General features: G+C 37.5%; 1 protein-coding gene across 1 annotated transcript in view; it reads left to right on the top strand.

The window, feature by feature from the left end:
• RTKN2 (rhotekin 2) overlaps positions 1-14860 on the top strand; it is a 99090-nt gene that overhangs the window by 27767 nt on the left and 56463 nt on the right. The window contains exons 4-6 of the mRNA XM_007517381.2: positions 4517-4570; positions 5871-5988; positions 8807-8998. Of these exons, the coding sequence (XP_007517443.1) occupies positions 4517-4570; positions 5871-5988; positions 8807-8998 (364 nt within the window). The remainder of the gene's footprint in view (positions 1-4516; positions 4571-5870; positions 5989-8806; positions 8999-14860) is intronic.

Genomic DNA, 14860 nt, shown 5'->3' with positions numbered 1-14860 from the left:
TAGCAGTGTCAGATGAAAATTATCACTTCTGTGACTGGATATTTAATGTAAAGAGGATCAGTGGGATTCAATCCCTGGGGAGTAGGAATGATTCAGAATTTACAGTTTAATCAGTGTGACCCTCCACGTCAACACAAAGAAAGATACTCCTATCCCATGTTCATATCACCTAATGCTGAAAAGTCATTTGACAGGATCCAACACACATTTATGATAAAGACCCTTTAAAACAATTGAGCATCGAAGGAAAACTCCTCAACATAACAAAGACCATATTTGAAGAACTCATGGCTAGTAATATACTCGGTAAGACAAAACTGAAAGCTTTTCCCCTAAAATCTGAAAGTAAACATAGGATGTCCACTCTTAACCACTACTGTCCAACAGTGTAGTGTGGTGGACAATTCCTGCGAGTACAATGAGGCAGGAAACAGACATCAAAGAATCCATATTGGAAAGGAAGAAGTTTGCAGATGACATCATTGTCTATCTAGAAAACCCCAAACACTCCACCAAAACAAAACCTACTGGAAATCAGTAAGAAATTCAGTAAAGTAGCAGGATACAAAATCAGTACACATGAATCTAAGTCACTTCTGTACACAAATGACAAGTCAGAGGAAAGGGAAATGAAGAAATCCCATTTTCAGTCTAACAACCTCCCACCACCACCCCCCCAAAAAAAAAAAAAAAAGCCTTGGAGTGACTCTTAAAGAAGGTGAATATTTTTTTACAATGAAACTTATAGGACATTGTTAAAAAGGATGACAGAAATAAATGGGTGGGGGGGGGGGGTTGGGCTGTAGCACAGCGGGTTAAGTGCACATGGCTCCAAGCGTTAGGACCCGTGAAAGGATCCTGGTTCGAGCCCCAGGCTTCCTACCTGCAGGTTCCCACCACAGGCGGTGAAGCAGGTTTGCAGGCGTCTGTCTTTCTCTCCCCCTCTGTCTTTCCCTCCTTTCTCCATTTCTCTCTGTCCTATCCAACAACAATAACAATCAATAACAACAATCATAACTACAACAACAATAAGACAATAAGGGCAACAAAAAGGGGGAACAAATAAGGATATTTATAAAAAAAAGAAGAAAGAAAGAAAGAAAGAAAGAAAGAAAGAAAGAAAGAAAGAAAGAAAGAAAGTGATCCAGGTGGTGGTGCAATGGATAAGCATTGGACTCTCAAGTGTGAGGTCCCGAGTTCAGTTCCCATCAGCACATGTACCAAAGTGATGTCTCTGTCTGTCTCCTCCTACTATATATATATATATATATATATATATATATATATATATATAATGGAAGAACATCCTTTGCTTGAGAGGTGAAAGAATGAATATTATTTAAATGGTCTTCCTATGAAAAAGCAGTCTATTAATTGAACACAATCCCTATCAAAATTCTGACCACTTATTTTAAGGAAATTGAATAGTTTATCCAAAAATTGATTTGAAATCATAGAAAACCAAAAATAGCCAAAATACTACTGGGGAAAAAAGACTGCAGCTATCACACTCCCCATCTTCAGTTTATATCACAAAGCACTAGTGATTAAAACAGTGTGGTCTTTGAGCAAAATGGACATTCAGACCAAAGGAACAGGGTAGAGAGCCCAGAAATAAACCTATAGTTACAAGGCACTTAGTATAAGGCAAAGGGCCAGAATGGTTCAATGGGAAAAAGAAGCTGTCTTCAACACATGGTGCCGGAGAAACTGGAAAGCCACAGGTAGAAAAAAAATGTAAGTAGGCCAGCACTTAACACCATGTACCAAAATTAGCTCAAAATGGATCAAAGAGCAGGGTAGTAGACCTGAATCTATAAAACAGGAAGAAGAAAACATCAGTGAACCTAGCATCAGAACCCTAGCATCAAAGATATATTTAGAGACTGAACCCCATGGGCAAGGGAAATGAAAACACAGTTAAATAAATTGAATGACATCAAATTAGGAAGTTTCTGTACTTCAAAAGCAAACTCCACAAGGATGAACAGACAACTCAATAATTCGGAGAAGATATTTACTCGTCACACATCTGATAAGAGATCACTATCATACATCCATAAAGAAACTGAACAGCTCAACCAAAGAAAAGAGTCCAGTAAAAAAAGTGGACAAGAAGATCTGAATAATGATAATAATTTTCTTTTTTTTCTTTAATTTTTATCAGAGCCCTGCTCAACTCTGGTTTACGGTGATATGGGGGATTGAACTTGGGACTTTGGAGCCTCAGGCATGAGAGTCTCTTTACATAACTATTAGGCTATCTACTCTCACCCCCGAATAATTTTCTAAAGAGGATATGCAAATAGATTACTGACATGAAGTATGTTCCACTTCCTAGATAAATGCCAATTAAAGCTGTGCTTAGAGAGTGCTTGTGAGAATGACCTACATCAACACACAGGAAATGAGAAGTGTTGGCCAGGATGCTACATTGTTGGTAGTGGTGCAAAGTGGTACAGCCCCTTTGGAAGACTGTATGGGGAGGGGGAGTGCCGGGATAGCCTGAGGGTGCTCCCCCCCCCCCCCCCCCCCCCCCGAGCAAGTGCTCTCTGGGTTGGAGAGAACTCAACTGGAGCCAACCTAGGCTGCTGCGTGGGAGAGGGAACAGGAATTTGTGTGGGGCTAGTGTCACAGGAGAGAGACTCTGGGACTCCCGGAGCCAGAAGGCAATCCCAAATGTGTTATTATCAGAAGAGCAGCTCACCAATTTATACTCACCAAGTAGGGTGGAAACAGGATGTGACAAAAAGAGGGTGGAGCGAAAAGAGAGTGGTGGAAATCAGGGTATGTCTAGGAGAGGGGGTGGAGCCAAAAGAGAGTTCGAACCAGTGGGGATTAAACCAATGCCCTGTAGGCAGGGCGGTTCTTAGTTAACAGTGGTTATGTAAATAGACTGCAGTGTTAAGTAGGGGAAGATGGCCTACTGCCCAACAGGGGAGCTGCCCCATATAAGTGCACTTAGTGTAAGGTTCTATGTCAGGGCTGGGATTCCAGCCCCTGCCCCTGACCACCTGCAGCAAGGAGGCTTCATGCATGATGAAGCATGTCTGCAGGTGTCTTTCTCCCTCTCTCTCCTCCACCCCATCAATTTCTCTCTGTCCTGTTGAAAAAGAAAAAAGAAAGATGGTCACCAGGGGCAATGGCTTTGTGGTACACCGAGCCCTAGCTATAACCGTGGAAGCCAAAAAAAAAAGACTGTAGAGAGAGTTGTTAAACAAATAAAAATGGAAATGAGGTAACAGCAACACTCTTAAGCATATATTCAAAGGACATGAAAACTTTAATCCAAAAAGTTTTCTACCTATCAACAGATACTTGGATACACAAGTTCCAGGATGTACTCCATGGAATACTGCTCTATCATCATGGACTACTAGTCTGCAATTAAAAGGGATATTGTATCACAAAGGACAAAGTGAATGGAATTGGTGGTGATTATGCTTTGTGAAGTAAGAGGTGAAATACAGCTACCAGATGATTTCACGCATATGTGGGATCTTGAGAATTGAAATACATAAACTTGCCAAAACAAAGAATAAAAAACAAGTAGTGAACAAACTCTTTCTGAGAACTTGATGGTTGTTGCTGATGGGGTAAGGGTAAAGAAATTTGGTGGCAGGGGTGTGATGTGGGTCTATACTCTGTAACCGCAGGCTTGTGAACCATTAGTTAATATGAATAATTATTAACATGAAATCACTAGTGATTTTTATTATTATTATTAATTATTCAAGAGAGTAATGGAGGAAACTGAGGTGGAAAGTTTTCAACTGTGACAAGGCTTAAAATTAACTTCTGGAAAACTTTCAAGAATTTGAGAAATGTGTAATTGAGAGAAAAACATACTTGGGTCACTTTTCAGAATATATACCTCTTTCTTGGGTTTAATGAAGCAATGTGTTTCTTTTTTTCAGTTTTACTTCTTAAGGGACACGTTACAGTTTGTTGACACAAAATACAGATTTTTTTGTAGACAAGCTTAATCATAATGAAAAGAACTTGGCTGCTATCTTTCCCCAAAACCAGTAATCTTAAACAAATGACTTAATTTGTTCACTTTTAAGCCTTGCATATAAGTCTAGGGTCTGAAGTAATTTCTACTCTACTGTTTAATACTTTTAAAATGTATTTCATTCAGTTGCTTTTGTTGTTTATCCAAGTACAAACGCAGCACTGAGTTCCCAGTAATTTATATATTTTATAACATAAGTCACAACATGAAGGTGTTGTGATAGACAAGCGTATTGCCCTGACATAAGCTTAATTACTTAATCAAATAATTTCTTGAGTAATGGTTGCTGTCTTTTTAAAGTAAATCACTTAAAGTAAGAGATTTGCTCTTTTAATCTAACCTACTTTTAGAGACAAATCACTCGTGTTAGAATATTTAAATAATACCTTTTATCTTGGTCTTTACGGCCCATCTGTTATGGACTTCAGAAGTTCATTTTGCTATAATAGGTGAAATTTATTGAAATTACTACTTACCATTTCTTTTTATCTTTTTAAACAGATATTCGAATACCATTAATGTGGAAGGATTCTGATCACTTCAGCAATAAAGAAGGTAGGTATAATTGCAAGTTGTAATTAAATGTGTTCTTTATAGGAGGTTTGTGATTATTGGGAGAAAAAACTTGTTTACACACTGCAATAAATTGATGTCATTTGATCATAAACACAGGACTATAGACTATCTTATCTGATCTTTAATGTTAACAGTTTTAATTGCTTTGTTAAGATAATACAGATATAATATGCTTTTGGTTGTTGGTAGAGCAGTAAGAGACTATAGAGAAGAGGAGTATAAAACAAAAGTGTTTATTAAGGAATACAGAGAGCATTTCTCTTTGTCCAGAATCTGAGAGATATTTTCTGCCTTACTTTTGTTATTTCCCATTATTTAATAAGTCATAAAAGAGGAAGGTTTTCAGTTTAATCTGATTTTTTCCCTCCCTTTAGCATTTTAAAATGGCTTTATATACTATACTCTTCACAAATCCGTGTATTGCTTAGGTCATGGAAATTAACCTCAAATGATTTCAAGTTGTAAAAGGCAAAGCAGAAAAGATGATAATCTTTTATCTTGTCTATTGTGATAGCTTTGTTTCTCGTACTTTAAAAACTGAATTATATTGAGTGTAATTAGTTTCATATGAATAATCCAAAATCAGGTTACTATATTTGTTATTCAATTAGGAAATATAATTTACTTTGCAAAGGAATACATATGAGGATTAAGTACATTTTCTGATTACTATAGAGAATACATTTTTCTGAAGAACTGCATTTCACAATAATGAAGATTTAGCCCTCTAATCACGTAATTCTTTCTAATCTCATCAAATTAAAAGTTCCAGCAGCTATTTTTTTTGTGCTCACATGTTTACTTTTATTTATTCATTATTTTTGGTTTCCCCCCAGTCAACATTTTCCTGCTATTAGTGCCTACTCCTCTTATACTAGAAAATTAAATAGACTTGGAAGCCAAAATTATAGGAGATACTTATATATGTATATATATATATATATAATTATATGTAGTTATATATACTATATAATATATAATGTATAAATTGGACATTAATTAAATATTTTTATAGGAATAAAATTTACAAGTCTGGTAATTCCTTTGGCTATTTGGAGGCATGTATACTAACTTTAATTTTTGATACTTACTGGTTTGTATTCTTCTTGGGCAGCATATTAATATTTAGTGAGAAAAGTTATTATAAAAAATTAAGGAATAACATATTCAGTGTGTGAAAATAAGAATTTATTAACAAATACATAAGCTAATTTTTTCACTTTAAGTAGATTTAAAATCAATAGACATGGCTCATTGCTTATGCTTTTTTCTTCCCCAGGGTCACAGCGTTATGCCATTTTTTGTATATTCAGATTGGGAACTGAAGTTTTTGATAGTGACATGGTGATTGTGGATAAAACAGTCACAGATATCTGCTTTGAAAATGTAACCCTATTGTAAGTATTTTTAATCCTCAGAAAAGGAAAATCTAATATTCTGATTTTTTTTTTAAATGATCCTCAGTGTCCACTACACTGGAGAGAGCACGTGATGTTATAGTATCTTCCTCACTCTCTCTCTGTCTCTGTGTCTCTCTTTCTATGTGAAAAAGTTGACCTGAAACTAAGTAACGTTCTAGTGGTAACCAAATAAAATGAATAATTGCGTCTTTGAATGATTTTTCAAATATTGGGATACTGAAAATGACTTTATTGAAAAGCCCATTTCAAGTTTTCCAATGTCAAGTAAAATGAAAATCATGTAATAATCAGTAAATATTTAACTCACAGGATACAGTGAATCAAAAAAAATTGTAGTTTTATTAACTATGAATCTATGAATATAATGGCATCTCATTTTAGTAGTCTTTTCAATAAAGTTGATTTAGGCATAAAGCATTAGATCTCATGTGGGAAATTTACTTAATAGAAATACCAAAGCAATATAACGACTTTATTATATAATCCTAAACTATGTACCGTAGGAAAAACAATTTAGGGAAATTTCAGATGTTCTTTTTCTTACGGTGTACTTCTTTCATGTTCTTAAACAATAAAAGTTCGGGCGATCCTTGGGGTTGCTTTTATTACCCTGCTTTTTTACAGACTCATTTTATTGTGGTCGTAATACAAAACCAGAAAGAATTCCTCAGGTGAAGTTGTAGAAATCATTTTGAACTAACATAAGTTTTTCTTGGCCTCTTTCAAGCATTCTGTTGGTTTGAATCAGCGTGTGACTTGTATCTCTTCCAGGCTTTTAAGGACTCTGCATCTCAATATTAATTGCTAGACTTGTAGAAACCGTGTTCCATAGCTTAGCCATTAAACAAAACCAACATGTATGGGCTTTATTTCTTTCTCATTTTTAGATATGAAGTTATGCAGTTGAGTACTAGTTTTGCCACTCAAATATCATTAAGAAAACTATCACAAACCATGTCTTGTGGTTTCTATACAATATCCCTTATATATTTGTATAACACAGAAAAATAAAGTTCATTGTTCTAAATCATTAACGGTAGCCCAGGTCTAAAACATTGTATCGAACCAAGAGAATTTACTTAGGATCTCGAAAATGTCACTGAATGCTTAAATAACTAAGAGTCAGTTTTACTTAGTATCTAAGTACATTTATTTCTGTAACTATTGCTAGAAAATGTTCTTTCTGCCAAAATCATCCAATAGACTTTTTTCATTGCATCATTTTTTCTTGTATGCTTTGAACACAGAGAAAAAATTCATTTTTTTAACATTTCATTTTTAAGATTTATTTATCTATGAGGAAGTGGGAGGGAAAGAGAGCCCCTGAGCCTCACTCTTGGCACGTGTGATGCCAGTAACTGAACTCAGGACCTCATGCTTGAGAGTCCAACACCTTATCCACTATACCACCTCCCAGGCCACAAAGCTCTTCCTCCCCAAGGAAATAAGAGGACAAGTTATCAAGGAAGGAAACGCATGATATAGTTTTGTTTTTAATCTTTAATTCTAAATTCTGTTGACAAATGTTCTAGATGTTTAAATATAGAGTTTTGTTATGATGTCTAGTATTTAATAGTGTTTTCTCCTAAATATTGACTTTTTTTTTAAGATGATGAAACAGGAGAGAGACAGACAGATAGACAAACAATAACACAGTAGCACTTGTTGGGTATATACAGTGCTGAGGGTCAAACCGGGAGTCATGTGTGAAAGTTCGATTGTCTTACCAGTTGAGCTACTGAAATGCTTTGCACTGAAAACAAAAATTCTTCCTTGCAAAATTTTGTTTATTCATATATTTATTTCTTATAAATAATTTCCTTAATTTTTTTATTGGATAGAAACAATCAGAAATTAAGAGGGTGGGGGATATACAGAGGGAAAAGATACCTGTAGCACTGCTTCACCACTCGCAAAGATTTCCCCCTACAGGTCGGGACCTGGGGGCTCAAACCAGGTCCTTGCTCCTTGTAACATGTGCGCTCAACCAATGCGCCACCTCCTGGCCCCTATATTTATTATTATTATAGAAAAGTTTTTGTTATTATCTTTATTTATTTATTGGCTAGAGACAGCAAGAATTAGAGAGGGTAGGGGTGATAGAAAGACAGTCCCCTGTAACCCTGCTTCACCCCTCGCAAAGCTTTCCCTCTGCAAGTGGGGACTGGGGGTTCTAACAAGAACAAAAGGTTTAATAAGAGAATCTAACTCAGTTTTCTTTTTTCTTTTTTTTCTTTTGGAGGAATAGTAATGTTGGTAAACTACACATACAATCCTTTAAAAATAGTTGTGTTGCTGAGGGGAGAAATTGTTCAGAGCCCTGGCTTCACATGCTTTAAAGTTTCCCGTTCAATCCCCAACATCACCTGCAACAGTGTGCCCTGGCTTCTTTTTTCCCCTTCTCTATCTCATGGAAGACTTTCTCTCATGTAATCAATAACATAAATTTTAAAGAAGGTTATACTAAAAGAATGAATGAATGAGAAATAACACTGGTGATAAAATAATACCTTTTTTTTCACTTAAGTTCTATGGGTGTGTGTGTTTATGTTAAATTGCATTCAAGTTGTCCTTTAGAAAGCTAGTAACGCTCAGATTTGCAATGACTAAGGTCATTTAAGTACTAAATAAACATAAGAAAATTCCATTTCATTAAAATGCATTAACATAAACCTATTTTAAATGCAGGTTTAAAATGTTATAAAAATACCAAAGGATGCAATAACCTTATATTTTACTGTGTAAAATTTCTGATGTTATGAATATCTTTGGTTGTGTTTTTTTTTTTTTGCAGTGAAGCGGGGCCAGACTTTCAGATAAATGTGGAAATATATAGTTGTTGTGCAGAAGAATCTTCTATAATTAACACATCAAGAAAATTAGCTAAGAAACTTAAGACATCTATAAGCAAAGCTACGGGAAAGAAAATAAACCCAGTACTTCAAGAAGATCCTGAAATGTGCTTGCCCTTAAGTTCTACTGTTCCGTAAGTTTTTTTTAATACAATATTTATAGTGACATAGCATAATTATATATTTGTGACATTTTAAAGGATTGTATGTGAAGAATATGTTTACATTTTAAATGAGAAAAACATTCTGAAGCAGAAACAAAACTTGGTTGTCTGACATTTACCCAGCTGAGGTATATTTAATACCCTCCTTTGAAGATAGGAAGTTTGGTGACAGTGTGCTTTTAGTGACTGGGAATTCTGGGTTATTACCAGAAAGATGAAATTTTTTTTTGTTGTTGTTGTTGTTTTTTAAAGGAACTGTCTATATGCCATAGTATTAGCAAGGTATCAGTCTACTAATTGGACTTCATGCTTTACTTTTAATAGTTATGTATATATATATATTTTTTTCATTTATAAAAAGGAAACACTGATAAAAACCATAGGACAACCCCACTGAATATGGATGGGTGTTGGCAGATCAATCCATACTCCTAGCCTGTCTCTCTCTTTCCCTGGTGGGGTGGGGCTCTCGGGAAGTGGGGCTCCAGGACACATTCAGACTCTATAATACCCAACCAAAAAATATGTGTACACCTATGTTCGTAGCAGCACAATTTGTAATAGCTAAAACCTGGAAGCAACCTAGGTGCCCAACAACAGATGAGTGGCTGAGAAAGCTGTGGTATATATACACAATGGAATACTATGCACCTATCAAGAACAATGAACCCACCTTCTCTGACCCATCTTGGTTGGAGCTAGAAGGAATTATGTTAAGTGAGCTAAATCAGAAAGACAAAAATGAGTATGATCCCACTCATCAACAGAAGCTGAGAAAGAACAGAAAGGTAAACTCAAAACAGGATTTGACTGAGTTTGGAGTAGGGCACCAAAGTAAAAATCTCTGGGTTGAGGGTGAGGGTAGATGTTTGGCTTCACTTGGGGGGGCTGGGAAGGGATGGGACACACTCTCTTGGTGGTGGGAATGGTGTTTATGTACACTCCTATTAACTTGTAGTCATATAAATCACTATTTAATTAATATGAGAGGGGGAAAAATTAAATGTCTCAAACTTTTTTTTAATTTTCATTTATTTTTTCCCTTTTGTTGCCCTTGCTGTCTATTTATTGTTGCTGTAGTTATTATTGTTGTTGTTACTGATGTCATCGTTGTTGGATAGGACAGAGAGAAATGGAGAGAGGAGGGGGAGATAGAGAGGGAGAGAGAAAGATAGACACCTGCAGACCTGCTTCACCGCCTGTGAAGGGACTCCCCTGCAGGTGGGAAGCTGGGGACTCGAACCAGGATCTTTATGCTTGTCCTTGTGCTTTGTGCCACGTGCACTTAACCCGCTGTGCTACCACCCGACTCCCTGTCTCACACTTTTTTGTGTACAGACCATAGGCCAAGTCTTTGAAATGTTGACTCTCTTAAAAGTGTGGACCAGGGAGAACAGAAGCAACCCCTTTTTTTTTCCTTTTCTTTTCTCTAGAGCACCACTCAACTCTAGCCAGTAGAGTGTTGGGAAGGTGTTGGGAAGGGATGGAGGTCGTATCTGTGACTTCACACATGCAGATTCTTTTTTTTTTTTCAAGTATCACAATGTTTATTGATAGATACAAGTATATAAAATCAGGGCATGAACATGACTTGATAAATTAAGTAGACTTATTGGCGTATCACATCAAAGTAAAAGACTCTGGAGTGGGGGTGGGTAGGTAGGGAGAATACAGGTCCAAGAAGGATTCAGTGGACCTAGTGGGGGCTGTATCGTTATATGGGAAACTGGGGAATGTTATGCATGTACAAACTACTGTATTTACTGTTGAATGTTAAACATTAATTCCCCAATAAAGAAAAAATAAATTAATTAATTAAGTAGACTTAATTTCAATACTATAATATGAGGGACCAATTCAAATTCTCACCATTTGTTTCACACCCAGACACAGGCATATTCTATGGGCTACCTCTGTAGTGTCTCCCCAATCCTCTGACGGCTATTTCATGATATTTTACCTTTGTAGCAATATCATATTTTCTTGATCACACCTAACAATATAAGAGAGAAGTCCTTAGTATCATCCGATGTACCATCTGTATTCAAGTTGCCCTATTCTGAAGACCTCTTGTGATGTGCTTGTACAAATCTGGGCCCAAGTAAGGTCTGGGATATTGTGTTTAAGTTGTTTTCAGTCTGTCTTTCTTTTCCTTTCTCTCTCTTCCTTTCTTTCTTTCTTTCTTTCTTTCTTTCTTTCTTTCTTTCTTTCTTTCTTTCTTTCTTTCTTTCTTGCCTCCAGGGTTATTGCTGGGGCTCAGTGCCTGCACCATGAATCCACTGCTCCTGGAGGCCATTTTTTTACCCCCCTTTGTTGCCCTTGTTGTTGTAGCCTTGTCGTGGTTGTTGTTATTGTTGATTGTTCGTTGTTGGATAGGACAGAGAGAAATCGAGAGAGGAGAGGAAGACAGAGGGGGAGAGAAAAATAGACACCTGCAGACCTGCTTCACTGCCTATGAAGTGACTCCCCTGCAGGTGAAGAACCGGGGGCTCGAACCGGGATCCATAAGCTGGTCCTTGAGCTTGGCGCCACATGCACTTAACCTGCAGTGCTACCGCCCAATCCCCTCGTTCTTTCTTTTTACCAGAACATTGTTCAGCTCTGGCTTGTGGTGGTGCAGATGATTGAACCTGGGACTTTGGAGTCTCCAGCATGAGAATCACCTTGCATAACCATTATGCTGTCTCCCCTACCCACTTTTCAGTTTCTCTACTCTTTAACAATTATCTCTTTACTTTTTTTTTTTTTCCTTCCATTACTTATTGAGGAAACCATATCATACAGGATTTCCTATATTCTGAATTGGGTTAATTTTATCTTTGTGATATTTTCGAGTTTTTTTTTCTGTCCTCTCTATTTTTCTGTTATCTTGGTGGTTAAATTTAGAAGATTGGTTAGATGATTTAGATTCTCTTTTAGGGCAATAACATTTTATACCAAGTTCTTTTTTTTAAATCTGTGTGTTGTTGTGCGGGCCGCGGAGAAGAGAGAGAGGAGGTCCGGAGCGAAGAGGAAACACAAATCTTTATTTGCGCTGGCACCTCAGAGTTGGGTGCTAGAGAAGCAGGTTGGGCCACATGGAGGTAGCAAAAATGGCCGCCTCATGCAGTAACCTTTCCTGCGTCTGAACACCGAAGTGAAGCGCTGGCAAGAGAGCAAGGTGTAGAAGAAGAAGGGCTTTTATAGGAGTAGCTTTCGTGAGAATGGGGAGGGGGAGGAGTAACCATAGCACTCCAGGATAGGATAATAACTCGTGAGAATGGGAAGGGGGAGGAGTAACCAAAGCACTCCAAATATAGACAATGCCCTGAGGGCACAACATGGCTGAACAGGCACTCCTCGAGGGAACTAGCAGTAGCCTGAGGGGACAACATGGCAGATGTGACTGCATGGGCACAGCTTCCCAGCGTCTGTGATTAATAGTGGTTTAGAAAATTATTAGATTCTAGGATATAGTTCGACACCACACCCACCACCTAAGTCATCGCCCCCCCCCCCCCCACAATAATCACCATAGTTCTTGCAGGGCCTTAGAGACAGGTGATTCACATCTGCTTTTATTGTTGGTTTGTTTGTTGGTTTGTTTGTTTTACAAGCCCTTGTGTTTCATTTCTCTAGATTCCAGGAGTGAAACCATCTGTTAATTTCCTTTTACCTCTACTTATTTTGCTTGATTATCTCCAGTCCTATCCATTTTGCCCCAAAGGACACAGTATCATTTGTTTTTATGTCTTTTATTGCAGAATTGTATTCCGTATAGTATAAATCCCTTACCCTCCCCCCCTTTTTTTTTTTTAAATCTAGTCATTTGTCATTTCTCAAAGGTCATTTAAGCTGCTTCCATTCTTTGGGTATTGTGACTAATGCATAAAAATAGGAGTGCCTATGTCCCTTTGAATTACTGTTTTCATGTCCTTGGATACATGCCTGAGAATGATACTGCTGGCTGGATCATAAGTTTTGTTTTTTTGTTCTTTTTTTGTTTGTTTGTTTGTTTTTTGATGGAGACGAGAAGGAGAGGGAGAGAAAGAGTGGGAGCAGAACAGAAAAAGGAGACACCTACAGCCATGCTTCATCATTCGTGAAGCTTCCCTCCTGTAGGTGGGAATTAGGGACTTGAACCTGGGTCCTTGTGCACTTGCAGCACATACTCTCATCCAGGTGTGAGATATTTCCATCTTCACAGGTGTGAGGTCAAAATCTCCGTGTAGTGTTCACTGGCACATTTCTCTAGTCATAAGAGAAGATGAGTTATTTCTTCTTGTGTCTGTGGGCCGCATCTTCTTTAGAAAACTATTCGGTGCTTTGGCCCACTTTTTTTATTGGGTAATTTTTTTGTTTCTTATGTCAAGCTTTAAGAGTTCTTTATAGATGTTTGATATTGGGCACTTGTCAGAGGTATGATATGTAAACATTGTCTGCCAGTTACCAGGTGGCCGGGCTGGCCTTGTGTACTTTGCTTTCAATGTGCAGAAACTTTTCAGTTTGATGTAGCCCCTTCATTTCACATAAAGAGCAATGATATTTCATATTGATTATGTATATCTCTCATGTCTCCCTCTAGAATACTTTTAGCAAACATTTAGTGATGTTGGTTATTGTGTTTATATGTTGTCAGCCTGAAACTCACCCCTAACAATATTTTAAAAAATATTGGAGTCAGGTAGTAGCACACCCAATTAAGCACACTTATTGCCTAGCCCCAGAACCCAGGTTTGAGTCCCTGCTGCTTCTCACCTGCAGGGGGGGGGCGGTTCACAAGCATCTTTCTCTCCCTCTCCTTTTCAATGTCTCTGTCCTAGCTAACTAAAAAATAAATAAATAAAACAAAAAGGGGGAAATGGCTGCTGGGAGCTGTGCAGGCACTGAGCCCCAACGACAACTGTAGTGTCAATAGAATAAAACAAAACAATATTTGTTTGTTATTTATTTATTGTTTTAACCTGTACACTGCTCAGCTATCACTTACAGGAGTAGGGGTTTGAACCTGGGACTTTGGGGCCTCTGGCATTCGTTTCTCTTGGCATAATCATTATTCTGTCCCCTCTCAGCCCCCACCTCTGTTTATTTTCAATGAAAAAGAGAAACCAATGAGAGTGCCACTCAGCTAGGTACATGTAGATCCAGAAGTCAAAGTGGGGTCCTTATGTGTAAGTTCTGTTGTCCCACCGCTGAGCTATCTCTCCACTTCCGGAGATTTTATCTTACGGTTTCAGCAATCATGGCTTATTATTTAATGTTCAGTAGGGATCATAATCATATGACTTTATAAATTTGTCCTACAATTTTTTCTTTTTCTTTTCTTTCTTTCTTTCTTTCTTTCTTTCTTTCTCTTTCTTTCTTCCTTCTTTCCTTCCATTCTTCCTTTCTTTCTTTCTTTCTTTCTTTCTTTCTTTCTTTCTTTCTTTCTTTCTTTCTTTCTTTCTTTCTTTCTTTCTTCACATCCAGTATTGGTATTGGGGCTCAGTGCCTACACTACACATACACTGCTCCTGGCAGCCATTTTATTAGATAGGACAGAGAGAAATTGAGAGAAGAGGGGGATCTAGGGAGAGAGAAAGATGGACACCTGTAGACCTGCTTCACTACTTGTGAAGCAACCTCCCTACAGGCGGGGAGCCGGGGGCTCCAACACGGTTCCTTGTGTGGGTCCTTCGGCACAGTACTATGTGTGAACTATTTAAATTTTTTATATATTTGTGCTTCAGTCTCTTATAACTACGATTATCTTTGAAGCCAAGTCATGACCTATTTGGTTAGGGAAACTGTTCAGTTGAGCCCTATATCATTTTGACACACCTGGTCTTACAGAGCTGCCTTGCTTTCCGGCTT

Source organism: Erinaceus europaeus, chromosome 1 (genome assembly GCF_950295315.1).
Source record: "Erinaceus europaeus chromosome 1, mEriEur2.1, whole genome shotgun sequence".
Lineage (NCBI taxonomy): Eukaryota > Metazoa > Chordata > Mammalia > Eulipotyphla > Erinaceidae > Erinaceus > Erinaceus europaeus.
This window is presented reverse-complemented; position numbering and strand designations above follow the sequence as displayed.